Raw genomic sequence first — 27873 nt, 5'->3', positions numbered from 1 at the left:
AAACCAATTAGTATTAAGTAAAGTTGTCCAACAGATATATAAGTTGCACCCCAAAAACTGAGATAGGTGATGTGGGACTTCCTAACGGCTAGAACAAATTGTCAGTTTTCTAACGAGTGAAGGTCGCAACAAAATGGCTCGATCGAAAGATTTTGAGAATACTCCAGATCTTTTATGAGTAGAAAACTAGTTAAAAATCTCTAACAGAAACACTGGCAAATTAAGTTTGGCATAATTGATAGATAACAGAAAGATTATGATCAGAACACATAACTGATCCACTAGTTAATTTTGTGACAGATGATGAGGTGAAGCAAGTGCCATAAGTGGTAATTTTTTGTGAACAGACAATCCAGTAGTTTCAGACAAATCCAATGCCTTTTCCCCCAAAAGTCCACCAGGAACTGCCCAATCAAATTGGTGCACAATGTTTGCAAGGACCAACTCATTCAGAAGCATGGCAAATGCTATTCCAGGACACCCCCTCCTTCCAGCTCCAAAAGGGATAAATTGAAAATCATGTCCTTTGATATCAATTGAACTGTTCAAGTGTCTCTCTGGTTGAAACTCCAGAGGCTGATCCCAATATGAAGGATCCACCGAAATCGCCCACGCGTTAACTAGTACTTGTGTGCCAGCTGCAATGTCATAACCCATCACTTTGGTGTCTTGCATTGATTCCCTTGGAATCAATACGGGAGTTGCAGGATGTAATCTCAGAGTTTCTTTGATGACTGCTTTTAAGTATGGCATGTCATTCAAATCGTCTTCGGTTATGTGAGTTCGGTCCTCTTCCCCGGTGGCCACCACGCTTCTCACCTCATCTTGTAGTTTTTGCATCGCATTTGGGTGTCTCAAGAGTTCTGTCATAGCCCACTCTATGACTGCAAGGATGGTATCGGTTCCTGCAGCTAACATATCCTGAATTGAATCAAACAAACATCAATCGTTAATATATATTCAAGTATATCGATCATATGCTAGCATATTGATGTTGCTTTACTACAAATATTTCCCAGATTATGACAGTTTAATTTGTGGAGCAAGCAAGCTAGGGTATATAGCTAGGTTAGGGAGAATATAATATATAGTAAATACTTATAAAATATGTGAATTTGTTAACCGTATATATCATCCTATAAACTTATAAATCAATCTATCAAAATATTTGTAATTACTCCGACACACACAAGTTTTTCAATTTATAGAAGATTTCTTTTGCTAAAGTTGGCCGATCAGATTACTCCGACACAGATTGGTCTAAGAAAATAAGTGTGTGCCACTTATTATTTGATGGTTTTCACCCTTAACTAGTATTAAAATCTATCCGAATTTTAACTAATAAAGAATAGTGTTAAAAAATGAGTACGAGAGAATATATTACTAACACTTGATAAAAAATAAACTAAGAGATCAACAATATACATACATAGGTAGAAACAATATGAAGATAGATCTTACCATGATCAAACTCTTCACGAATGTTTGATCATTCTGGAAATCTGTGGCCTGAATGGACAGCAAAATGTCCACAAAATCATTCACATAATGCTTATCATCACGGCCTCTCTTACTAACATGCTCCTCAACAACTCGATCATAAAATTCATCAAGCTTTTTAGCCACTCTCTCTGCTCTACCATAGACCCCATTAACTCTTCCCAACCAATGAAGCCAAGGTATATAGTCCCCCAAAACTGAAGCCCCCAACAACTCTTCCATCTCGCTTATTGGCCCCCTAACCTCACTCTCATCACATCTCCTTCCAATAACACACCTACACACTATATCATTAGTAACTTGAGTCAACAAATTGGTCAAGTTCAGTACTTTCATTAAGGAGGCAGAAGAACAACAACTTAGCCTAACTTTCTCTATCATTGCCACAAGTTCCTCTTCCCTCACTTCACGAAAAGATTGAACCTTTTTGGGACTCAGAAGATGCAAGACAGAGATACTCTTCACTTGCCTCCAATAGGGTCCATATGGAGCAGATGCAACACCTCTGAAACCATACAAGAAAATCTCATACATCTTAAGCTTTGGTCTGTTGGAGAAAACGTGGTCTTGTGTTTTCAGAACCTCACGCGCCGCTTCGGCGTTTGAGATAACAAGAACTGGAACCTTTCCAAAGTGAAGTAGCATTAAAGGGCCATAGGTTTGAGCCAAGGATTGGAGAGTGCGGTGTGTGAGGGTGCCAAATTGGTACAAATTTCCTATTATTGGAAGCTTTGGAGGAGAAGGGGGTGAGTTTTTTTTTGCTAAATTACTTTTGGTATTCAATTTTGATAATAAAAGATTAGCTATGGTGGTGAACAATGCTAGCATAAATAGGAAGAACCACAAGGAAGTGGTTCCATTTAGAAAATTCGACATTGACTTCTGCATGTGCTTCAAGATTGTGATGTTGAGTAATAATATTACGTGTTGGTTCACGACCTCATGCATGTAATATATAAATTCTACTTTCTGAGAATGAGAATGGAAGAGAGAAAGCAAAAGAAAGGGAGAAAAACAAAGCAATACGACAAATAATATGCTAAAAAAATGAATAAAGACAAAAACAATGTAGGAAAAGCTAATTTCATTCACGAGACTCTCTAGGGAAACTGTACGGCAGAACTCAAGATTTGATGGGTCGTTTTGTAGCGTTGCGGAGAAACCGAGGATCATTAGGAACGTAAAAAGTGTATATTTCTTCTTTTGTAGCCTCTGCTTGCTTTTGAGTTACAATCTCCATCTTCTAAGTTTCTTCAGTGTCACCGCTAGAGGGACCAATCTTTTCCATCGCTGTGACATGATAAGATTATAACTTTTTTCTTTGAGTATCTGGTAATGTATTTGATTTTTTCTCTTGTTTATGAAAAAATATATCTATAGAAAGAAAGTAATTCATCAAATAAATTTTAGAATATTTTTTTTTAGGTTTTTGAGTTTATTCTGATTATTAGATTTATCATTATTTTTTGTTAAAAGTTTTTTTTGTTGAAAGTTGAATACTAGGAAAAAAAATTCTTAATAACTTTTTTTTTCAAAAATTATTATTTTTAATGGTATTTGAGAGAGAGAAAAAAATTCTTTTGTTTTTTTTATGGAAGTAAAATCTAAAAATCTAAATTGGATTCTATCATTAGAATAAAAAATAATAAAATTTTTACATCTTATGTGACATTATGAGATAAAAAAATTTAAAATTAATTTTTACACTAAAAATACTCTTAGTACTTTAAAGGAGTAGTCATTAAATTTCGATCAAAAAGATATTGTGATTAAAAAAAATAACACTTTGACATCTTATGATCAAGCTATATTTTCTACCCATTAAGTGTTTTTCTATATACGACTTCTCACAACCAACTCGATCATTCTTTGACTTTTTTCTTTCCACTCTTAAAACACTCTTTTTTCACTGCTCTCGAACGCTTTCTCCCTTCTAATGGAATTTGATTTTTTTAAGGGGACAAAATGTCTAGAATCATTGCCTTAATTTCTGTTAATTAATTTAGACTTGTGGAAAATTAAAGGAAAATTCAATAAAATTGTAGGTGTGATGAGTTTATTACAATCTGATTAATATATATGAAATGTCAAGGAATAATTTAAGATGATGTAAATTGGATCAAGTATGACTATAACCTATAATGGTTACTTGGTTAGTATGTGTGCTTCTATATATATTCAATAAAGTTGCGTGGAGACAAATTGGCAAAGTTTATTATTATATATAGGAAAAACTCATCAAATTGTTAATGTCTTGTTTCATTAGAGTGCTAGCATGTTATATCAGTAGGTGGAAAGGGAAATTTTGTAGTTGATCATGTTCTTCTCAATTTATATCAAGTTTTTGGAGGGTGATAGAGGAAATGTTACAAAAACAATTCATTCTTAAGAATTAGGCATATGCTCTCTGCTGCAACATTCACGTAGTCCAGCGAAGGCTGCAGCATCCAATCATAGGATAGAAATATAAATTCATTCGATGCGTCAGAGAGATAGAGAGAGAAAACAACTGAATATGGTTTGACTTGTTAGACAGAAACCAGTGAACATTTTTTTCTCTTAAGTTTTAATCCTAACCATTGCCTTATTCCGAGGGTCACAGTTGCAACACTGAAGTTAGTTGTATCGGTGGTATATAGAAATTTGGGATCAGTGGTCAACCTGTTCAAGTAGTCATTATAACACATGTAATTTTTACTTAACATTCTTTTTCTAATAATTATTAAAAATATTATTAAAAACCTTTGTCAATATTTAAAAAATATTATCAAATATGAATAAATATTATTAATATATTTTTGTGACATTTTATCAAATACTGTATATAGTTTATCTCTCTAATATTTAATAAAATGTCACAAAAATATATTAGAATATTTATTCATATTTGATAATGTTTTAAAAAATATTACTAAAGATCATATGTGTAATAATGTGAAACATTAGGTTATTTGTTGAACTAGCAAGTTATTTTATTATTTTTAATTAAAATGTAATTTTTATTCTCTTATTTTTTTTAAATTCGCCATTCTGTCTTGTCCATTATTTTTTAATTGAGACATTTTGTATTCCACTTTTAAAAAGTCGTGATTTTAGTCATCTATTATTTAGTTAAGATATTTCGTCTTTCACTTTTAAAAAATCTTTAATTTTAGTTTCTTTTATCAATTTCAGACTTGATCTTGATCATGAACTTTTCAAATTTGTTTTAATAAATTAAGTTGTTGGCAATTAAAAAAAATTAAAAAACATTTGTCAAGTGAATAATAAATAGACACATTTCACTAAACATTTAAAGAGTACATAGATTAATATTTAAAATTAGTCATATGATTAAAATTACGAATTTTTTAAAAGTGGGAGACAAAATGTCTCAATTAAAAAATGGGAGACAAAAATTGTCAATATTTTAAAAATGGAGGATGAAATTACTTAAAAAAACAAGAGGACTAAAATTGCATATTTATTAAAATATGGAGACGAAAATTACATTTTTAACCTATTCTTTTGTAATTACAAATCTTAGTTGTTAGTTTTATAAAAAAATATCCGTGAGAAGGATTTGAACTTCAAACCTATTTATGGTCTCTTTTGCCTTCACTCTTAAGCGCTCGTTTTCCAACCATCAAAACCAACTTTATAACTCTTGAAGCGAGTAAGTAGTTATTCTCTTTGGTTTTGAAAAGAAAAAAAATGCCTTGGGTGTTGGCTTTAAATATGAAAAATTCTAATTAGTGCTCAAAACTAGTTAAGGAAATAAAAAAAAAAAAGAATTTTGTTGGGATGGGCAAAAAATGCAATCCCTTATGATTTTTAAATGCACTCTTATATGATTTCTATAATTTTTTTAAATTTTTTTTAACAAGTGTTTTTATTATACTAGTTAACAAGATTCTTTAAATATATATAAGTACATCTTAACTAAGTTTACCTCATTTAATGAAAGTTATCAAACATATGTACAAAATATCATTCATCTAATAGTGATTTTTAATTCCATTGACTCTTTCTTAAAATTTTTATATCAAATTTTAATGAAGATTATCAATAATGGTTAACATAAATGATAATAACTTGTATTCTTTAATTAAATGATCGAAGTTTGAATCATAATTGATCCTTGGGTTAGAATAAATAATGTTGGAAGAAAAATACTCACCACCTTGTTTGAGCTCGTGATTTCTAACAAAAATTAATCATAAGTGAAACTATTTTCATACCAATACTATGATCACAAAAAAAGATTCCAATGAAAATTAGTTTTAAAAAATAATTTAATTTTTAATTGAAATTAGTTCGATTGCATATTAATAAATTTCTTAATTAACGTGAATTGTTTTTTTTTATATTCGAAGTATATTACATAAATTTGATATATAAATTTTTATATATAATACATACGGTACATTTGAAATAAATAAATTGTATGGTACAGTGGTTTATTAGCGTGTTTAGGTTGACGACATTGTTCGACTCAAATTTTTATTTTTTTTTATTTATCTTAAAGTAACGATAGACTTTCTAAGTTTTTACATGATTTCTTAATGGCCATCACTAAACCAAACATGCTATTTTTCTACTTCGCATGAAATCATGGATGCGGGTTTGAAACTCGGTTATGCTTGGTTTGGAAAGAAAAGGGAAAGGAAAGAAAACGAGTAAAAAAAATAAAAAAATGTAAAATATTAATTAAATTTTTTTTAGAGTAACAAAAGATTAATAAATTTATTTATATTTTTATTAATTAAATTTTGAATATTAACACTAGAATCCTGTTATATGTAAGTAATTTTATTTATAACTTATTTTTTACTCATTTATATTTCAAAAATAAATTATAATTTAAAAATATTGTTATTTTCTTTGAAAATCCATGAAACATTTTTATTTTATTCGTTTTTCGAAAAGTTATTGATTTAGATTAAAACTCAATGGTAATCAATAACAATTTTTTTTCTTAATTTACACAATTATTAAACTTTTTTCTTATTTTTATTAGGTTTGAATCTAGGAATTTTATAGTTTATATTTATTATTGTAAGGTGAGTTATAGTCATGCACATTATGAGTATTATTGAAATAAAATTTAAATTTATAACATTATCAATTAAAATGAAATTATCTGTTTTTATTGATCTTTTTTACTGAAACTTTTATTAATCTTAATAGATTAATTATTTGTTTCCTATATAAAAGGCAGAAAGTAATAATATTTTTTATAATTTATAAAAACAAAATTAAAATTTATTTAGAATTGATCTCATTTTATCATTTGAACATAATTTATATATGATGTATTATCAGTTTATCATATCATCTAATTTATGTCAAACTTGATGAGATAATATTATCTTAATTTGTTGCTTGACGTGCATCAAATATTATTGGACAGGAAAATGCTAAAAGATAAATTTTCTCATTGTTTTATCTTACCGTCTCTCTCCTGATGATAACTTATCATTTTCAAATTTCAAGTCTTAAAAAACAAGGAGGTCAAAAGTTTTCTTCAAGCGCCTATTCAAATCAATCCCTCCTTTCTTCCATCACAAGGAACCCTTCTTGAAGCTCTCTTTGTCCCTCCCTTCTAATTTTTTATACTGAAAAAAAAAAAAACCCAATTCCTGAAAACCCAAAGAGACATGATGGGGTGTTTGCAACTGTTATTAAGACAACCTGATGTAGTGTGGAAAGAGGGACAAAATTGAAACAAGGAAAAATATAGTTGGCAACCCTTAGAGGTGTAAACAACTTGAGAGAGATAGAAATAGAAGACAAAAGTGATTAATTATATTGAATTATTGATAATAAATAGTCACTGGTGGCGAATTTGGACACAAAGGAATCTTTCTTTTCACATCATTAACATCCTTTCTGATCCTTCTATTGACTTTCTATATGCTGCAGAAAGGAGTTGAACATTCCAACTTTCTATATGGATGAAAAAAAGACTTCACAACATCTAGACAACTCTGCCGTTTGTATTGAAATCAAGCATGAGGAAGTAGACGAGGCCTTCATTCCGAACAAACGCGTGCTGAAAACCACGCAACTTTGGATTATCATCAATATATGCAGCCAGTTATCAATTTTCCAGCTTTAGCCAAAACATGGCCCCGTTTTCATCTGGTCCCCTTTGCTCGACTTGTGTGGTCTCTTTTTGCAATGATTTTTTTGCGCGCACCATTTTGTCGCTTGCACGTGGCTATGTATTATTTTTTTGCCATTCTGATGCATGTTGGATCTTCTAAATCTCTCTCACTGAAGCGTGCATAGTATTATTGGGATTCCTTTTATTAGGGTTGTATTTGTATTCGCTTGTGGAAAAGGAGCCACCACATGAAGGGTTATGAACAAAGAAAGCCAAGCTTCCAACTTGAACCTTTTAAATTTCTTGTCTGCATGCTAGTGTTTCCTATGGTTGCTGTCTAACATGCACCTTGTTGTATTTGGTAGGGGTACCATACTTTTATGTGTGTTTTGGATAATTACAATCATTATAAGTTTTAGTTTCATCTTTTACATTTCCATCCATTAATATGTATTTTTTATATTATTGAAGACATCAGACTAATTTGAAGATATATAGACGTTTTAATATGCATAGACATACTTTTATAAATTGGAAAAATTAACTAAAAGAGGATTTTGAAATTAACTAAAATAGCAACTCAATACATATAAGCATGTGGTTAAGCAATTCTTATATTAACAACCAAGAAACACCCAGCTATTATTCAAAGGATTTACTAAATTCTCCCGGTTCATGCTCAAGGTAGAGAAACAGGGTCGTGTGAAGAGATTTTGAAGCCTAAGACAACCTTTAAAACGACTTAATTAATGCATGAATACTAAAAATTATTTTTTACATTAATTTTATAACTTTTTGAACTGTAAATTTATTTTGACAATTCATTTTAGATCTTCAAAAGAATATGAAGATAAAGTAAAAAGAAATGAAATAATTAAGAATACATGAAATATAAATATTAAATTTATATATACTCCATTAGTCCATTTTCATCGGTTAATAACTAGCTATTATTAACATTTTTATCTTACTACCCTGTGATGTATAATATGAGATCCAATCCTTATAAAATACTTCCTTGAATTCAAAAGGTTAATGTAATTGTGTAAGGTTTTAATGTCATCATATGAGTGAAAACAAATTATTTAACGGAATAATCCGTGTTCGATTTTCACAAATTCCCTTGAATCAACAGGAGTCACACGTCACGAGCGAAATTAATCTTTCACATAATAAGCTCAAGGACACCGTGGTCTTTGACCCTGAAAAAAAATAACTTTTAACGTAACTAACACAACACAGACACCAATAAATAAATTAATAAAAACGTTGTTGGCTGCATGAGGTATGGAGGTTGCAGATACGGCAGGCAAGTCTTTGCAGGCCAATTAATTGATATTTTATACCAAAGCTAATCTGTTAAATATTTTATTTGTTTTCTTATGGAGACTGCAACTTTGTTCTTATTATGTTTATCAATCTTGTTTCTTTAAGGATTTGGTCATTCTCATATAGATTAGCGGCCATGGCCATGCATGCTATTTATAGATTATTATTTAGACTAACTTCTTGGCACTATTCAAAATCAAGAAACTAGTTATTTTACCTACAACAAGAATGTATCACAGATTATCATTCAAATAATAAAACAACTAGCATAAGTAAAATCCTTACTCCAAGCATATATGTATTCTAGATTTTTAGTTTCCAAACATATATTACCTTCAAAATCGATACTATGATGATTATTTCAATTTTCTTCCATTTGTATATTTTAAATACTGTAATTTTCACTAATTAAAAGAAACTTGTTTTGTTGTTTGTGCTGCACAATAACAAGGACTAAAATTTCATTATGCACAAGTCTGACTTGTTATTTATTTGTAATTGTAACTAGGACAAGTCTGTGTTCAAAATCCAACTCTAAAGTTTGCATTATTGGAATTGGAGTTTGAGTTATTGGCATTTTAAGAATGTGGTATTTGTCATTTTAGAAAAACAAGAAAGTTTAGAAATCATTGCTTGACCCAAAAAGAAACATATATTTCGAAGCCAAATCATGTACCTGATCAGGAGGCCTCTATATATATAAATTGAAATCTCCATATCCAAGCATCAAACACTTCCATACAACAAAAAGTAGAAACAAAGAAGTTCATAGACAAAATGAAGAGGTTTATCTCAAATGCATCCTTCATTTTATTAGCCACTCTCATCTTATCAAGTTGTTCTTACTCCGAACCTCAAAAGTGTCGCCCAAGTGGAAGAATTAGAGGAAAGAAGGCCCCTCCAGGACAATGCAACCAAGAGAATGATTCTGACTGTTGCGAAGAAGGCAAAATGTACACAACATATGAATGTTCGCCACCAATGTCTAGCCACACCAAGGCCTACCTCACTCTTAACAGTTTTGAGAAGGGTGGAGATGGTGGTGGTCCTTCAGAATGCGACAACCAGTACCATTCCGATGACACACCGGTCGTGGCACTGTCCACTGGATGGTTCGACCACAAGAGAAGGTGCCTCCACAACATCACAATTAGTGGCAATGGTAGAAGTGTGGTGGCCATGGTGGTTGATCAATGTGATTCAAGAAAGGGATGTGATGCAGATCATGACTATCAACCTCCATGTCCCAACAACATTGTTGATGCATCAATGGCTGTTTGGAAAGCCTTAGGAGTGCCCAAAAATGAATGGGGTGGGTTTGATATTACCTGGTCTGATGCTTGATATTGTAAAAGTGTGTTTAAGTAAATGTTTGCGTTTCTATATTGTAAGTGATAGGGGAAAATTTTAAGTTTTCATTCTGTGTGTATCATCTATCTTGTATATGCTGCGAGAGAATGATTGTAATGTGAGGTGACCATCCTATTGTAATATATTAACTTTAATGCACTAATGCTTTTGGTTTAACCAGATTAATCGGATCCTGATTCAAATTTCATTATGTTTTTCTAGTGAAAACGAAGAATGATAAAATTCAAATTGAAGGTCCATCAAAATTGTAAGAACGTAAACGTGACTAAGTAAAAGCAATCCAAACCTTTCAAACTTTGTTTATACGATGTTTCATTAGAAAGTAACTGAAAGTTTTGATAAAGGATTTTGAAGCACAAAAATATATTTAATGCTTTTTTTTTTTACTAAGCTGCCATAGCTTTCACAAAGACAGTTCTGTATATAATATAAATGTTGATACAGTGTTCTCACATTTTTCCTGATTTGAATAGATCATTGAAGCTCCTTTACTAAAAGCACCGCCCTTTGGTACATCAATTACCAATCACTGAGAATATGCTGCACTGAGAAAGAAACTTGAAGCTTATTTTAAGGTGACTAGACAAAAGAAAAGTGGAGTTAAACTTTAAACCATTATTGTAATATTGTTGTGTTTGGTAATGTGTTACACTAAAGTGAATTCCCTATTCTTCATCTTATATTGTCCTGTTTTTCTTGTTTCTGAGTGTTATTTTGGAAGAGAAATGAGTAGTCCTGGGACTTTAAAGTTAAGTTTTTTTTATATATTAGTATTTGGTTAGTACAGCAGGTACAGGACAATATTTTTGATGTTCTGATTTTTTTGTGCTTTTTTTCTTCTAGAACTCAAGGCTACTGACTGTGGATATACATTTTTAAAAAAAAATGATATTTTACATCAGTTCTATTTATAACCGGTGCAAAGTATGCTCTCAACATCAACTTTAGTAAAAACCGATGTGAAAAATGTCAGTTTTGTTTACTTTTTTTGCAGGCACAGCTTTCTACGGATATAATTACAACCGATGTAGAAACTTCTACATCTGGTTTTGGAAAACCGATGGTAAAAAATCTTAAATAACCAATGTTAAAAGAGAATTTTGCAGTAGTATATAATTAAGCCTTTAAATTTTCAGTACAGTTGCAAGGAATGAACAAAATGATTAAAGTTTATAATCACTCTATTGTTTTTGCATCCTTGCCCAACAATACCAAAGTCATCTATTTGAGTTGGGCCTTTTGTGATTGGGGGTAGCTCAACATTTTTTCTTTCAACATACCATGAGCATAATTAGGAGACCATTGCTTTCTAATTTAATTAATGCCTTCCTCGCTCCTAACCATTCCCTCTGCCTGGAGTTTTCGATTCCCTTAACATGCTTCTCCTAAATCCTATCTTAATATCCACATTAAATAGTGATGGTGGGGATCCATCATGAAGCAAGTTTTGATTATAAACTTAATTATATGGAAGTAAACATTAATTATTATAAATTACCATTGGACGCATTTTCTATTTCTGTTTGTATATATGTGTTAACTGTTCAGTGAGCTTCTAGTCTGTAATTTTCTTCTCCTATAGTTCATATTTTATATTTACAAGTTTACATCGTCATGTTAGATGTATCTAATACTGTCCATCTTCTGTAAAATCTGAATCTTTCACTTGTCTTCAGTGTTTGGTCTTAAATATTTTAAATATTAACTTATCTGTTGAATTATGGTTCAACTTCTGTATTCTTTTCTTTTGGTGTCAACAAAGATTGGCCTATGTATTTTGATGGGGTGAATTTACTGAAATGTTATTCACAGTATATTATATGAAAATTAAGCTTTATAACTGCAATGCCAAGATGCAAGATTACCACCAAATTAAACTTTAATAGAATACACCACAGTTAAATTGAAGAGTCCATTTCCCTTTTGTTTTTGTTAATTACAATATTGTTAAACTTTAATCCTTCTCGGATGAAAACAAAACCTATATTTTAATTTAGGCCCAAATCATTCTCAGCAACAAGAAAAAAACATGTAGAAATAGTAGTTATTCTGTAATCTTGCAATGATATATCATATATGCAGGACAGCCAAGCTTGTTCAAATTGATCATATAAACAGAGAGCTGCATACATAACTCAGAATAATACTATTTGAAATTAATTTGAAAATCTTGCTTAAATTTATTTTGTTAAAAAAAGTATGTTCCAACACCTTGTAAGGGTTATGGGAAAACCGGAGGATATTAAGTAGTAACCATTGGAGCTATGAAGTGACCCATTAAATTTGATTAGAGTCTAAACTGCTCTTAGAAACAGTCACGTACTCTGAAAAAATTCTAACTTAGTAGTATGCCCAATAGGAAATTTTGTTTCTTGCTACAAGCCAACTAGCAGTATTAACTTTAACTGACAACATCTCCCGTTACAATTTTGTTTTGGTTCATTCCAAGTTTACATAATCTACCACATCAAATATTTACTAAATAAAATTTGGTAATTACAATAACATAAAGACAAATTATCAATATGCGATCTAATCCTTAAAGAATACTTCCTTAGCATAACTAACATCAACGCTGACACAAATAAATGAATAAATAAAAACTTGTTGGCTGCATAAGGTATGGAGGTTGCAGATATACGGCGGGCAAATCTTTGCAGGCCAATTGGTATTTTACACCAAAGCTAATCTGTTGAATATTTTATTTGTTTTATTATGAAGACTGCAACTTTGTTCTTATTATGTTTATCAATCTTGTTTCTTTAAGGATTTGGCCTTTTTCATATGGATTAGCGGCCATGGCCATGCATGTTATTGATTACTATATATTTAGACTAACTTCTTGGCACTATTCAAAATCAAGAAATCAGTTTTTTTTTTCCTGTGACAAGAATGTTTCACATAATATCATCCAAATAATAAGACAACAAGCAAGAAATATAATCATTATTCCAAACGTATACGTGTTCTAGACTTTTTAGTTTCAAAACATAAATTTTCTTCAAAACTGATACTATGATAATTCTTTTAATTTTCTTCCATTTGTATATTTCAAAGTACTGTAATTTTCACAAAATTTAAAGAAACTTATTTTGTTGTTTGTGCAGCACAATAACAAGGACTAAAATTTCATAACGTATGAGGTTACATAAGTCTGACTTATTATATATTTATTGTAACTAGGACAAGTATGTGTTCAAATTCCAACTATAAAGTTTGTATGATTGGGATTGGGATTGGAATTGGAATTTGAGTTTTTGGTGTTTTAAGAATGTTTCACTACTTGTCAATTAATTGGCAAAAAAAGACAGTCTAGAACTCATTGTTTGACCCAAACAAAAACCTATATTTCGAAGCCAAATCATGTACCTGATCAAGAGGCCTCTATATATACAAATTAAATCTCCATATCCAAGCATCAAACACTTAAACTTAACCATCTCCATACAACAAAGAGAAGAAACAAGGAAGTTCAGGGACAAAATGAAGAGGTTTTGGTCAAATGCATCCATCATTTTATTAGCCACTCTCATCTTATCAAGTTGTTTTTACTCCGAAGCTCAAAAGTGCCACCCCAGTGGAAGAATTAGAGGAAAGAAAGCCCCTCCAGGACAATGCAACCAAGAGAATGATTCTGACTGTTGCAAAGAAGGCAAAATGTACACAACATATGAATGTTCACCACCAATGTCTAGCCACACCAAGGCCTACCTCACTCTTAACAGTTTTGAGAAGGGTGGAGATGGTGGTGGTCCTTCAGAATGCGACAACCAGTACCATTCCGATGACACACCGGTCGTGGCACTGTCCACTGGATGGTTCGACCACAAGAGAAGGTGCCTCCACAACATCACAATTAGTGGCAATGGTAGAAGTGTGGTGGCCATGGTGGTTGATCAATGTGACTCAAGAAAGGGATGTGATGCAGATCATGACTATCAACCTCCATGTCCCAACAACATTGTTGATGCATCAAGGGCTGTTTGGAAAGCCTTAGGAGTGCCCAAAAATGATTGGGGTGGGTTTGATATTACCTGGTCTGATGCTTGATATTGTAAAAGTGTGTTTAAGTGAATGTTTGCGTTTCTATATTGTAAGTGATAGGGGAAAATTTTAAGTTTTCATTCTGTGTGTATCATATATCTTGTATAGGCTGTGAGAGTGATCCTATTGTAATATATTAACTTTAATGCACTAATACTTTTGGTTTAACCAGTTTAATAGGATCTTGATTCAAATTTCATTATGTGTTTTCTAGTGAAAATGAAGAATGATAAAATTCATATTGAAGGTCCATCAAAATTGCAAGAATGTAAATGTGACCAAGTAAAAGCAATCCAACCCTTATAAAGTTGGTTATAAAAAGTTTCATTAGAAAGTAACTGAAAGTTTTGATAAAGGATTTTGAAGCCCAAAAATATATTTAACATGCTTCTATTACCTCTGCCAGAAGCTTCTATTCCCTCTGCCAGAAGCTTCTATTCCCTTAACATGCTTCTAAAAAATCCCCTCTTAATATCCACATTAGATAGTGACGGTGGGGATCCATCATGAAGCAAGTTTTGATTATAAACTTAATTATATGGGAGTAAACATTAATTATTATAAATTACCATATATTACCTGCATTTTCTATTTTTGTAATTTTCTTCTCATATAATTCATATTTTACATTTATCAGATGCTCTTAATTTTATCTGACATCGTCATATTACATGTATACAATACAATTTTATAGGTGTTTTAAATAAATAAAATAAGAAATGTGAGAGTATAACTAAATATATTTTTTTCTGCTTTAATACTCCCATTCTTTCTACCATTTTAGAGAACTTAATTAGCTAATTATATTTCTCTCTCAATGAAAATATTTAATTTTATAAGTAAATATATTTCAAACATGCGTGAAAACAGAAATGACTCATAACCCGTCCAAACGCATGGGTGCCTTATTAGTTGCTAGTAAATAGTATTTTTTTTTAGCGGCAAATATTAATTAGCCACAAAATCAAATAGTTTGCCGGCAATTAAGTTATCGCCGCCAAAAGAGAGCCTTTAAAGGATCATTTTGCGGTAGTCTACTGTTGTCCATCTTCTGTAAAATCTGAACCTTTCATTTCTTTAGTGTTTGGTCTTAGATACTTTAAATATTTACTTATCTGATGAATTATTGTTCATCTTTTGTATTCATTCTTTTGGGTTCAAAAAATATATATTGGCCTGTGTATTTTGATAGGGTGAATTTACTGAAATTTTATTCACAGTACATTATATGAAAATTAAGCTTTATAACTGCAATGCCAAGATGCAAAATTACCCTCTAACTTAAACAGAATATAGTTGAACTCAAGAGTCCATTGTTTTTGTTAATTAAAATTTACAGATACTGTAAAACTTTAATCCATCTCGTATTAAAACAAAACCATTTAGAAACATAGCCACATACTCTGAAAAAATTCTAACTTAGGAAATTTTGCTTCTTGCTACAAGCCACCTAGCAGTGTTAACTTTAACTAAATATTTTTTTGGTAATTGTAAAGACTAATTATCTAATTACTACCCTGTTTTGCATAATGAGATCCAAACCTTAAAGAGAATACTTCCTTTAACATAACTAACATCAACACAGGCACAAATAAATAAATAAATAAAAACATTGTTGGCTGCATGAGGTATGGAGGTTGCAGATACCGCAGACAAATCTTTGCAGGCCGATTGGTATTTTACACCTAGTCTATTGTGCTCTTCTCACAGAATTTAGTAATTACTCAATATTTAAATGTAAATTTTTGAAGTAAGAATGACAATAATTAAGAAAATTCACTTAAGAAATTTATTAAAGAGTGATATGTCTCGTTTTGTCAGCTTTGTAATTAAATTATAAATAGTTATACTAGTAGACAATGGCAAGCAAAGAATCAAATAACAAAAGTTTCACATCATTCTTTTCTCCTAAGAAAAGTTAAAAGTCATCAATGTTTCCATACAATAGTTGAATTCATTTCTTCCAGTTGGAAAGAGTACTAATTTCTCAAGTAGCTAAATTTGTAATAACTAATATCATTTCTTAATAGCGAATTAATCATGCAGTCTTTCCCTTTGCTCGCTGCACCGATTCTAGTCTATAGTCTATTATTTTAGGCACTAATTCTGTGAAAGAAAAAAAGTGGTACTATAATATCATATGAGCAAAAAGACAAAAAAGACATCCATGATTACAATATCCTTTTTAATTTTCTTTCTTGCCTTTTACCCTTTTATTAGCACTGAATTTTATGGATGGTTAGACAAAGGGAAATGGAGTGTAATGCATGAGTGCATAGCAGGGTACTGTTGGACATTTTAGTGTAATTGATCTCTTTATTATGTTAAAATAAGAGTGCACGCTTGTTTTAATGTAATAACGAGATGTTCGGTTTAGGCAAATTTTGGAAGTTACATGGAAGTTACTAAAACTTCCATCAACGGTTGGAAGTTACTAAAACTTCCATCAACGGCAATTTTTAAAAAGAAATAACTTCCATCAACTACCAAAAACCACCTTTTCTTTGATCATAAATAATCATTCTGGTTCAGAAAGCATAACAGGTGACAAAACATACAAGACCAAAACAAAACTCTTGAATTATAATCTTCTGATTTTATCTGATTGAACAATTTTGGTTGAACCCCAAAATTTGATTCAATCTGAAAGTGTTATACACGACTTCAGATTTATCCAGTATTATCTCGATTTTCAAATTAACCAACAAAAGATTGAATCAAATCTTTCGAGATGACGAACGATAGTTCGAAGATGACAAGCAAGTTTGCGAAGTTGGACAAGTTTGAAGGGCAGGATTTCAGAAGATGGCAGAAGAAGATGCACTTTCTCTTGACAACATTGAATGTGGTGTATGTGCTAAGTACACCGATGTCGGTGTTTATGGAAGACGAAACTCTGGATCAAACAAGGAAGCGTTCGAAATGGGAGAACGACGATTACATTTGTCGTGGACACATTCTGAACGGTATGTCTGACTCTCTCTTTGATATTTATCAAAATGTTGAGTCTGCTAAGGAATTATGGGACTCTCTTGAATCCAAGTATATGATAGAAGATGCTTCAAGTAACAAATTCTTAGTTAGTAATTTCTTTAATTACAAAATGATTGATTCGAGGCCTGTTATGGAACAATATAATGAACTGCTGCAGATTTTGGGTCAGTTTACTCAACATGATTTGAAAATGGATGAATCCATTGCAGTTTCATCTATAATTGATAAACTGCCTTCTTCTTGGAAAGAATTCAAGCATACCTTGAAACATAAGAAGGAAGAGTTGACTCTAGTTTAACTCGGTAGTCATTTCATGATTGAGGAGTCGCTGAGGGCTCAGGAAATTGACAAAGTCAATGATAAAAACGTAGCAGGTTCCTCTTCCGTTAATATGGTAGAGGAAAGTGGAACGGTTAAGCAAAATTACAATGTTAAAGGTAACAAACGAAAATTTCAAGGAAATAAGAACAAAGGTCCAAACAAACAGATAAAATTGTCATGTTGGAAGTGTGGGAAACCTGGTCATTTAAAGAGGGATTGCCGGGTGTTCAAAGGAAAGAACAAGGCTGGTCCAAGTGGGTCTAATGATCCTGAAAAGCAACAAGGTCAGATTGTAGTAAATAATTTTAATTCGAATACGAATTCAAATTATGTATCACTAATATCTTATGCATTCTATGTGCAGGATGATGACGTTGCTTGGTGGTTTGATTCAGGAGCAACAAGCCATGTGTGCAAAGATTGTCGTTGGTTCAAGAAATTTAGACCAATCGATGATGGCTCTATTGTGAAGATGGGCAATGTTGCAACTGAACCAATCCTAGGATTAGGTTGTGTGAATTTAGTTTTTACTTCCGGAAAAAGTTTGTATTTGGATAATGTCCTATTTGTACCTGGTATTCGTAAGAACTTATTGTCTGGTATGGTTTTAAATAATTGTGGTTTCAAGCAAGTACTTGAAAGTGACAAGTACATCTTGTCAAGACATGGTTCGTTTGTTGGATTTGGTTATCGTTGTAATGGAATGTTTAAATTAAACATTGATGTTCCTTTTGTTCATGAATCTGTTTGTATGGCCTTGTGTAGTTCTATAACTAATATGACAAAATCAGAAATTTGGCATGCTAGATTAGGACATGTTCATTACAAAAGATTAAAAGATATGTCAAAAACAAGTATGATTCCTCCTTTTAATATGAACATTGAAAAATGCAAAACTTGCATGTTGACCAAGATCACTAGGAAACCTTTTAAGGATGTTAAAAGTGAGACTAAAGTCTTAGACCTTATTCATAGTGATTTGTGTGATTTGCATGCTACTCCATCATTAGGTCATAAAAAATATCTTGTTACTTTTATTGATGATGCATCAAGGTATTGTTATGTATATTTATTAAATACAAAAGATGAAGCTCTTGATAAATTTAAAATTTATAAGAAAGAGGTAGAACTTCATCAAAATGGGCTAATCAAAACTCTTCGTACGGATAGGGGAGGTGAGTATTATGATCCGGTTTATTTTCAACCTACTGGAATAATACATCAAACTACAACTCCCTATATACACCACAACAGAATGGTGTAACCGAAAGGAAGAATAGAACCTTGAAAGAAATGGTGAATTTCATGTTATCCTATTCGGGTTTAAGTAAAGGATTTTGGGGTGAGGCTATGTTGACAGCCTGTTACTTGTTGAACCGAATTCCTAACAAAAGGAATAAGGTTACCCCATATGAACTTTGGCTAAGGCATATAGTCAAGTGTATAATGGGAAGTCTAGACACTTGGGTGTTAGACACAACATGGTTCGGGAGTTAATCATGCATGGTGTGATATCAGTGGAGTTTGTGAGAACTCAACATAATTTGGCCGATCATTTAACCAAAGGGTTAAGTAGAGATCTCGTGAAAAGGTCGGCTATGGGATTAGGATTAAAGTCCATCTGAAATCTCTTATGTTAAGATACCCAATTCTCATCTAATATGACATTAGGTGCTGAATTCAATGTGGAAAGCTTAACATGTAGAGATTGGAACACATCATCGAAAGTATCCCAAAATGTATGTGTTCGGTTCTGTAAGTTAAGGAGGTTGGAGTATAACTCCTCAATGGTTCTTTTGAAAAATTGCATTTGCAGGTGCAAGAAAGAAAAGAACTACCTATATAAGCATGAAGTTTAGCCGCTTCAAGAAGTTGGGACTTGGCTTTGATATACTTATGAAGGATAGGGACACAGGCTAGTAAACTAGTGTCGAGCAAGAGTAATGTTATAAACTATTGTGCAAATTATCTTCATGTATTCATTATGAATAGAAAGGGTTCAATCCTTAGTGACACCCTGATATTCGAATATTTGAAACGTGTAATTTGTTAAGATGAAATTCAATCGTCACGATATTTCATCTATGCAGTAGTTTGTTGTATGTTATGACTTTGGTGATTTGATCGGTAATTACACTAAATTGGGGGAGGTTTGTTGGACATTTTAGTGTAATTGATCTCTTTATTATGTTAAAATAAGAGTGCACGCTTGTTTTAATGTAATAACGAGATGTTCGGTTTAGGCAAATTTTGGAAGTTACATGGAAGTTACTAAAACTTCCATCAACGGTTGAAAGTTACTAAAACTTCCATCAACGGCAATTTTGAAAAAGAAATAACTTTCATCAACCGCCAAAAACCACCTTTTCTTTGATCATAAATAATCATTCTGGTTCAGAAAGCATAACAGGTGACAAAACATACAAGACCAAAACAAAACTCTTGAATTATAATCTTCTGATTTTATCCGATTGAACAATTTTGGTTGAACCCCAAAATTTGATTCAATCTGAAAGTATTATACACGACTTCAGATTTATCCAGTATTATCTCGATTTTCAAATTAACCAACAGGTACAACTACTGACACCAAAGAGACAGGCAAACAGCTACAATAAGAGACTCTACAACCCCACACCATTAGAATACAAAACGATTTTACATCATGCATTCTCAGCAATAAAATCTTCATGTTCCCCTCGTCATTGCCTTCTAGAAGACATTTTTATGACAAAAATTACATGATACAATGTCATATAATTGATGCTCCTAAACCACATAAAACATCTAGCCCAATGTCAATTATTTTTTCCAAATAGAACATAAATTGTATCATTACCAATCAGGAACATAAAATTTTCAAATTAAAAATTCCTCACAACTACAAAAATATGAGTACAAACCCCAAGTCAATAATCATCAAGGGTGGATGGATAAGTGAGATTTATCAATTTGCAAAAGTCAGCTGGCTCTACTCTGCTGTTGGTACTTCCCATTCTGTCATTTTACTACTACAACAAAAATTAGATGAGCGACCATGAATCTGAAACATATATACACAGCACTAGTGTATATTCAACAAAGTGTGTCACCCACGCATTAAATCAATGTCCACATGGGAATTACGCATGTCCAACGGACGTGATGTTGACCAAGGACTTAGAGATGGGGGAGTTGGAGGAAGGTTTTGATTTTGTGAGATGCTATTCAGTGAAACTGGATTATGAACTCCCTGATGATCTGACTCCACAGCAACTTCTGCACCTTCTGAGGATTCCTTTTTCTTGTTCTTTGTCTTTGATCCTCCCCATAGAAAGCTCCCAACTACCACCTATAGTCATCACTAATTCAGTCTAGCCATCCAAAAGTATAACTAGGGGGATGGGAGCAGATCTAAGATCACATGGCCAGTTTGTTAAAGATTAAAAAAAGTTATTCTGATGTAAAATAATCTAGTGATTAAGTTTTAGAGATTTCAAAAGAAAGTATAAGCTAATTTATGTTTGTTTACAATCATAAAAATCACTTTTTTAAAAAGAATCAGCTGATTTTACGAAAAGCTATTCAAAATAGCTTCAGGTTTTAATCAGATTTTAGATTGTTTTCAGCTTCTGATTATTTTGAAAAACTGCAACAAACACATGAAAAACTTTCAAAAAGAAGTGATTATTTTACCAAAAACTGTAACAGGCCCTATATGTTTTATATTTGAGTAGCGGGGAAATTTTGATTTTTAACATGTTGGAATCAGAGATATGAATTCAAGAGATAATATTATAATATTTTATGGCAACACTAAGAATGCTGTTACCTGAACAGGGCTTGATGCAATAAGCACTCCACCAACTCCGCCGCCAATGACACGACCATCAGGACTAGCAAGGGACACACTCAATCCACCAGTTCGATTGCGTGAGCCACCATTTTCAGTGACCAAGTAAGAGCCTGACAGACACACTATCTCGAAGCGCCCCTATCAAATTCAGAAGTCCACCAACAATCATTATTATATATTATATATACATATGTATATATGAATAAGCTTATCATAATAGAGTTATGATTTGGAAAAAGGGTAAAAATAAAACAAAACAAGTGATACTCGTTAGTACAAAAGATTGGAATCCATGATTTTTACTAGGAAGACTAACAATTACAGATATTTTTCAATCAAATTATGTGAATAGGATGATCAAAGAGTTGGGGCCATGGCCATCCCTTAGGGTAAGGTGTTTAAAACCCTCATTTTAAGCTCCTGAAAAATATTTACTTACTAATAAGTAGTAATACTTTAAAAAAAAAAAAACAAGGTGAGTACAACGCTCACTTTAAGGTCCTGAAAAATATTTACTAATAATATTTTTCAAAAAATATATTAATTACTTCATATCTCTTTCTTTTCCCATATATGACCCTTCATTCTCTCCATTCGCTAACACCATTCTCTCTTTCCCCTTGTACACAGTTGTGTTTCTTTATTTTCCCCTATCTTTTCTTCTGCTGGGTAAAAAGCTTGCATATTAGGATTAAAAATGAAATTGATTACAATAATTTGATATGAAACTTTGCATTTCAAAAAGTTTGACAGATCAATTTTAAATCAAATTACAATAATCTAGTAAATTATTTTAACTAGTTTAAAAAGGTGTAACAAAAAAAAAAATGGTTTATAGAGGTCTTATCATAAAGTTTGCTTTAGACATAAATAAATGTTGGGGCAGCCCTGTTTGAAGCCCGCAGTTTCTCCCTTAAGTACCCACCAACCAAAAAAGGCACGGTAGCTCAGTCAAAATGATTCAATGGCAAAAGATTATTTTGTTTCATTCTTCCAATACATTAAAGTTTATTTGTGCCACTTAACCATATCATATGCATGCAAGTATGAACATACAATCTAAGGAATGTATTTATAAATTATTTATTCAACAAATATCATGCTTCAAGTCTTTCTTGAGAAGCAAAATGAAATTTTATTCAAATTGGAGTGAGAAAGAACACAAGGTGTACCCCTCCACTCACATAGTTTAAAACACGGTTTCAGTCAGTCTTGCTACAACACATGTTCGAAGGCTCATATAAAACAATTTGAAAAGTAGCCACAAAACAGTCTTAATTTGCAGTAGTGATACTGGTATCAACTTCCATGCGTGAAATGAATTCTTAAGGCATTCTGCTAACATAACAAAAGCATCTTTTAAAATCAATTAATCATAGTACCTCCATAAAGGATTGCCATTTGACTATGTGCAGTGTTCTGTATGCATAAAGGTGGGTATGGATGGGTCTTTATGTAATCCCAGTTCCATATGAACCTATAAGTGTATCTATATCAACACATACATAAAACTGAGAAAGTGCCAAACCTCGTATGTGACAGTGCCGCCTGAAGTTGATGGCTGACGAAGTGTGACAGTAGAGACAGCACCATTGGCTGACAAAATGCATACAACTCTAGGTCCCTGCTGAGAAAATGCCATGATTTTTGTTGCAATGTCCTACAGGGGGAAAAGTTCAGAAGAGTAATTCACCAATATTTACATAAATACCAGAAGATATGGCACAGTGCCAATCAATAATGCTTTGTTTTTGGCTTTGCTAAGTCTACTTTTCCTTTTAAGAGAGAAATAGTACAAACATGAATAACTGTTTAGGAATTAACATTTTAGTTATCATTATTTCAAGAGACCAATAGTACATAGTGCCACCTTTCTTGCCAAATATACCAAATTTTGGTTGCATAAATAATAAATAATTAATATATAGAGCTTCATGTTAAAAAGAGAACAAAAATACTGACAGAAATCACAGGGTAATGTTTGTTTAAATACATAAAAATATTAGGAATCATATAAATCTTATTATGTCATGAGTCTAGGCTTGTACTAGATATACTGCACTACTAGTACTTGACCAAGAATAACTAGTATAAATAGGTTTTTATTAAGCGAGCCAGAAATTATCGCATTCCATATCAACAATCATCATATAATGAAAATATCATTTAGAGCCTTGAACAAACAAAATAATATCATTCAGCCATATTTCTCCCTTCTCTCTTTTTCATCTACTCTCCCAACAATTATAATAAACATATACCACCAAAACAGAGAAATTTATTCAAATTCATAAAAATTATTCACGTACTTCTCCACTTGCAATGTTGATGATATGAGGAGTGAATCCCATCCCAGCTGAACCAGACATCAATTCACCTAGCAACAATTGAATAAACCAGTCAAAACATCAAAAACAAAAGTATATAAATCAATCATCTATAATCAGCCTTTACCGACAAATCTAAGTTGGGTTGTATTAGACATTCAGTAGTTTAGAGGGTGAAAATGCAGAATTTTGCAAACTTATGACCCATTATGTTAAAAGTGTCACCAAATATAGTTAAAATCCTAACTAGATAAGCAGTAATTTTCAGGTCCCATTAGGGGGACCACCAAGGATCCCACAAGTGGATCCTAGGCTTTACCAAAGAAAACAATAATCCGTAATATTCATCAAAAGAAATACAGTCTAACCAAGCAATAAGAAGCATACAGACCATAAGAATCCAACTGGTCATACTTATCATATTTTGTAGGAAGAAATAGAAATCTAAGGGCCTGTTCAAGAAAATGTTCTGTCTTCATTTCTTGTTTTCAGTTTTAATTACAAAAGTGACAAATTGTTTTCATTTTATTTTCTGTATTCAAATATTTATATAAGAAACAGTAAAAACAACTTTTTATTGTTTTCAGCATTTTCTAAACAAACCTTTGAAAATAGAAAATAAATTTAAAACAATGTGACATTGTTGTAATTAATTTTTTGTAAATAAAAGTAAAAAGAAAAAAGAAAACAAAAACATTATTTTCAAACCAAACAACTCCTAAAAATCTCATCAGTCATGCTAGGGTTTCTTTTACTTCATAAATGATGTCCTGGTGACATTCTTGTCATTTAGTGTGCATATTAGCATCCTTGCAACTTTGCTTATTACAAGTCTACAATTTTGTGAGCTTGTATTGTATCCCATGCTCAACCTATTATATTTAATTCAGATCATTTATCTCAAATATGCATAAACTTGTGTGTGTGTGTGCTTAGTTAGAATTTAGAACGTTTCAATTTGTCAATATAGTAAAATGTCTTTTATAAATAGCTTGATTATTATAATCTGAGTCAGTAATTACTGAATAAGGTAACAGTGTGTGTTTGGGAAAGATAAATTGTGAGTAAATGATTTTTTTTTTCAAAAGCGATAGGAACCTTGAAAATATTTATTTCTCTAAAATAAGCAAAACCAAACACACACAACTGTTTGTTGTCTACAATTTTACAAAAATAGTGAAAACTGGAAAGGTATAATGGTATACAAATACAAATAGATGACAATCACCCAATTTAATTAATCACATTTATAAATAAAAAAATGCATCTCTCTCTTGAGGATCAGAAAAATTTTAAATTCAAGGAAATTAATAATATATAGCAACCTGTGTTGGGATTTGAAAGTCATTGTTCATTCAGGTCATCATGATAATAATAGCATGTCAACATAAAAAATCAATCAATTAATATTCAGCTAGAAACTACTTTCAACCAAATAACAGTTGGATAAGGATCTGCCAAATTCCAAACCCATAAGCCTTCCAGCTTCAAATAATTATCATCGGTAACAAAAGAAAAAGCTAAAAAGGTCACATTGCAATAGAGATTTACCAAGAGAAGCCAATTGCTGTTTTTTCCCAGTCCCCGGGGGGCGCCCTCTGCCCCGTTTCTGGCTTTGTGACAAGGCTCCAGGATGGCTAGATGATGTTGGAGTTGGAGTCAATGCCAATGACACACTTCCATCGGTACCATATTTCCTAGGCCTTCCTCTCTTCCTTTTGACAGGTTCCCCTAGAGGTGCCCCAGTAGGAGCTCCCACATTGACACCATGGGCCGAAATTGCTGAAGATTCCAATGGCAATGTGGATCCAATGGTACCACCACCAATGCTGGATTGAAATGGTAGATTTGGATTAGACAGTGGACGCATATTAGGTGAAATATGTAACTCAGGTTGTCCTCCAGATCCAGGTATTCCTCTTTGCTGCATATAGTAAGACCCGGATAACGCCATTTGGTCCCCACGATCCATGCATTTACTTCGATTGCCTTCAGAATCTTTCACAAGAAACTTTGACACCCCAATATTCAGTACACCAAAACTTATCACCTAGCTCTGTTCCCAAATAGAGTATAGTGACAAATTTTGGAGGAAAAAAACACCAACACATCAGAATACCATAAAAAGTACGAAATCCAATGAGCAATGACCAACAAGAGTTCCAAAAAAGTGCTTAAATTACATCAGCTGTAAGTAACTGTATCTTGAGAAGAAGAACTATAAGTCCTTAAAATTAAAAAATACTGAAGCTTCCAGCAAATAAAATTTCTCATTGATGGCACCATATATAAAATAAACATATGAATCCACACATGTACAGGATAAAGCATAAAGTAGAAGATAGATCATAGAAAAAGAAGGAAAGCCAAGAAGGGATCAACACAACACAAGAGAACCACTCTCTAACCACAATATGGACATGTCTAAGAGAAGACAAAAAAAAAAAAAAAAAAGCTATGTACAGCTTACCAAACTACAAGAAACAACAAAAAAAAGCTTCATGTTGAAGATAGAGAAGGACCAGAAGAACATGAAAAAAGGTCCAATCTTACCAACACCCATCATAAACCTTAAACACCAAGTAATACAAGTGCCAACACCCAGAAAAATCACCACCACAAAATAGTACAACTGAAACAAAAAGAAAATGAAGGAATTACTCTAGGCCAATCCCAATGCCATACAAAGCTTCCAAACCCAGTTCCAAAAAAGAGTAGAAAATGCCATATCAACCCAAAGGGACCCCCAAATCACAAAGAATAACAAGTAAAACTTCAGCCACAATGGCTTTTCCATGGAAATATACAATCTTTGGATAATTGGGTCCATAATCACAACAGATTCAACGCCCCAAACACAGAAAAGGAGAATGCAACATGGGTTTCAAGTTTCAACGTGCAGATACAAAGAAAAGGGAAAAGGGGATCATACTAACATTTTAGGAACAGGATCAAAAAGCTGTGGTGCACATTCACAGTTCTACCTGTGAAGAAATGGAAGCTAGTGATTGATTCAGTTGAAAAAAAGTTCAACAGTTTCTTTTTTTTCTCTTTGGAAAGTGAAGAGTGGTGGCAGAGTTACACAGAGAAAGAGATGTGAGAGAACCACTGTGTCACTGTGTCAGTGCAAAGAAGCAAATTACTCCACAACAATGGAAAAAAGAGGGTAAAATGAATAAAAAAAGAAAGCTTCAAAATTGAAAAGAGAAAAAAAAAAAAGAAAGATAATCTTTCTTTTCTCTCTCAATATAATAACTCTTTTTGCAGTGTCTCAGCTGCAAAAGTCCTTATCTGGTTGCATATTTTTCTAGGGCTACCTTCTCTTTCTCTCTCTAAAAAAAAGGTATTTTTTCACTTTCTCTCTCCTGTTTTTTTTTAGCTATGATATGATGAATTGATGACGATGCTCTGTGTGTGATGTTTCTGCCTTCTGGGATTTAAGAAAGGGGTTGAGAAGCAAACAAAAGTTGAACAGAAAAAGCACTTCTTCGTTTTGGATAATATTGAAATATTTTAATTTATTTTCTAATGACAATAATAATAGTGTATTTATTTGTTTTAATTTGAAGAATAAGAAAATTAAATGAAGAAAGAATTGAGATATAAAAATAGGGACCGTGGTGATGGGGAAGTTTGGGTCCATGGGGATTGTGATTTCTGAAGAGAAAAAAGGGGGCTATCTCTATCCACGCGCCCTGCTTCTAATCTACTGCATCAGTCCCACTCAGATTCGGGTGTTGCCTAAAAGCTTCGCCTCAATATCATCCAAAATATCTATTAGTATATCCAACTTTTGGAGAACAAATCATCAAAAAAATTATATATATTACTATTATTATTACTAAAAATGCCAAAAGTCAACTGTACAGGGACTTCTTCGGTTCAGTCATAGAAAATTTAACTAATTTACATAAGTTTTAGTTTTATTTTCCTCATTATATACTAAAAAAACTCAAAATGTATAGACTAACTTTATTTAGTATAAAAACTATAAAATTGAAAGGTATGAAGGTATTACTACTATTATTACTGTAAACATCAACAGTGAACTGTATAAACAGATT

The 27873-nt window shown here is 32.1% G+C and overlaps 2 protein-coding genes and 1 pseudogene across 5 annotated transcripts; 1 reads left to right on the top strand and 2 right to left on the bottom strand.

Moving 5' to 3' along the window:
- Positions 1-150: 150 nt before the first annotated feature.
- Positions 151-2470, bottom strand: LOC100786425 (cytochrome P450 736A117). Its single transcript, XM_003533564.5, has 2 exons — positions 1462-2470; positions 151-921 (listed from the first exon to the last, which is right to left on the bottom strand). The coding sequence occupies exons 1-2, from the start codon at positions 2446-2448 to the stop codon at positions 286-288; spliced, it is 1623 nt and encodes a 540-aa protein (XP_003533612.2). The 5' UTR covers positions 2449-2470; the 3' UTR covers positions 151-285.
- Positions 2471-9694: 7224 nt separating this feature from the next.
- On the top strand, positions 9695-14338 carry LOC100785913 (putative ripening-related protein 5; annotated as a pseudogene).
- A 5965-nt stretch (positions 14339-20303) lies between these two features.
- On the bottom strand, positions 20304-27277 carry LOC100814615 (uncharacterized). 4 transcript variants are annotated; one of them, XM_041004828.1, is made up of 7 exons: positions 26746-27226; positions 26363-26441; positions 25361-25865; positions 23792-23859; positions 23011-23142; positions 21459-21620; positions 20504-20978 (listed from the first exon to the last, which is right to left on the bottom strand). In XM_041004828.1, the coding sequence occupies exons 3-7, from the start codon at positions 25779-25781 to the stop codon at positions 20736-20738; spliced, it is 1026 nt and encodes a 341-aa protein (XP_040860762.1). In that variant the 5' UTR covers positions 25782-25865; positions 26363-26441; positions 26746-27226; the 3' UTR covers positions 20504-20735.
- Between the last annotated feature and the right edge of the window lie 596 nt (positions 27278-27873).

This window comes from Glycine max, chromosome 9 (assembly GCF_000004515.6).
Source record: "Glycine max cultivar Williams 82 chromosome 9, Glycine_max_v4.0, whole genome shotgun sequence".
NCBI lineage: Eukaryota > Viridiplantae > Streptophyta > Magnoliopsida > Fabales > Fabaceae > Glycine > Glycine max.
Note: the sequence above shows the minus strand (reverse complement) of the source record. Positions and strands in the feature narration are given on the sequence as shown.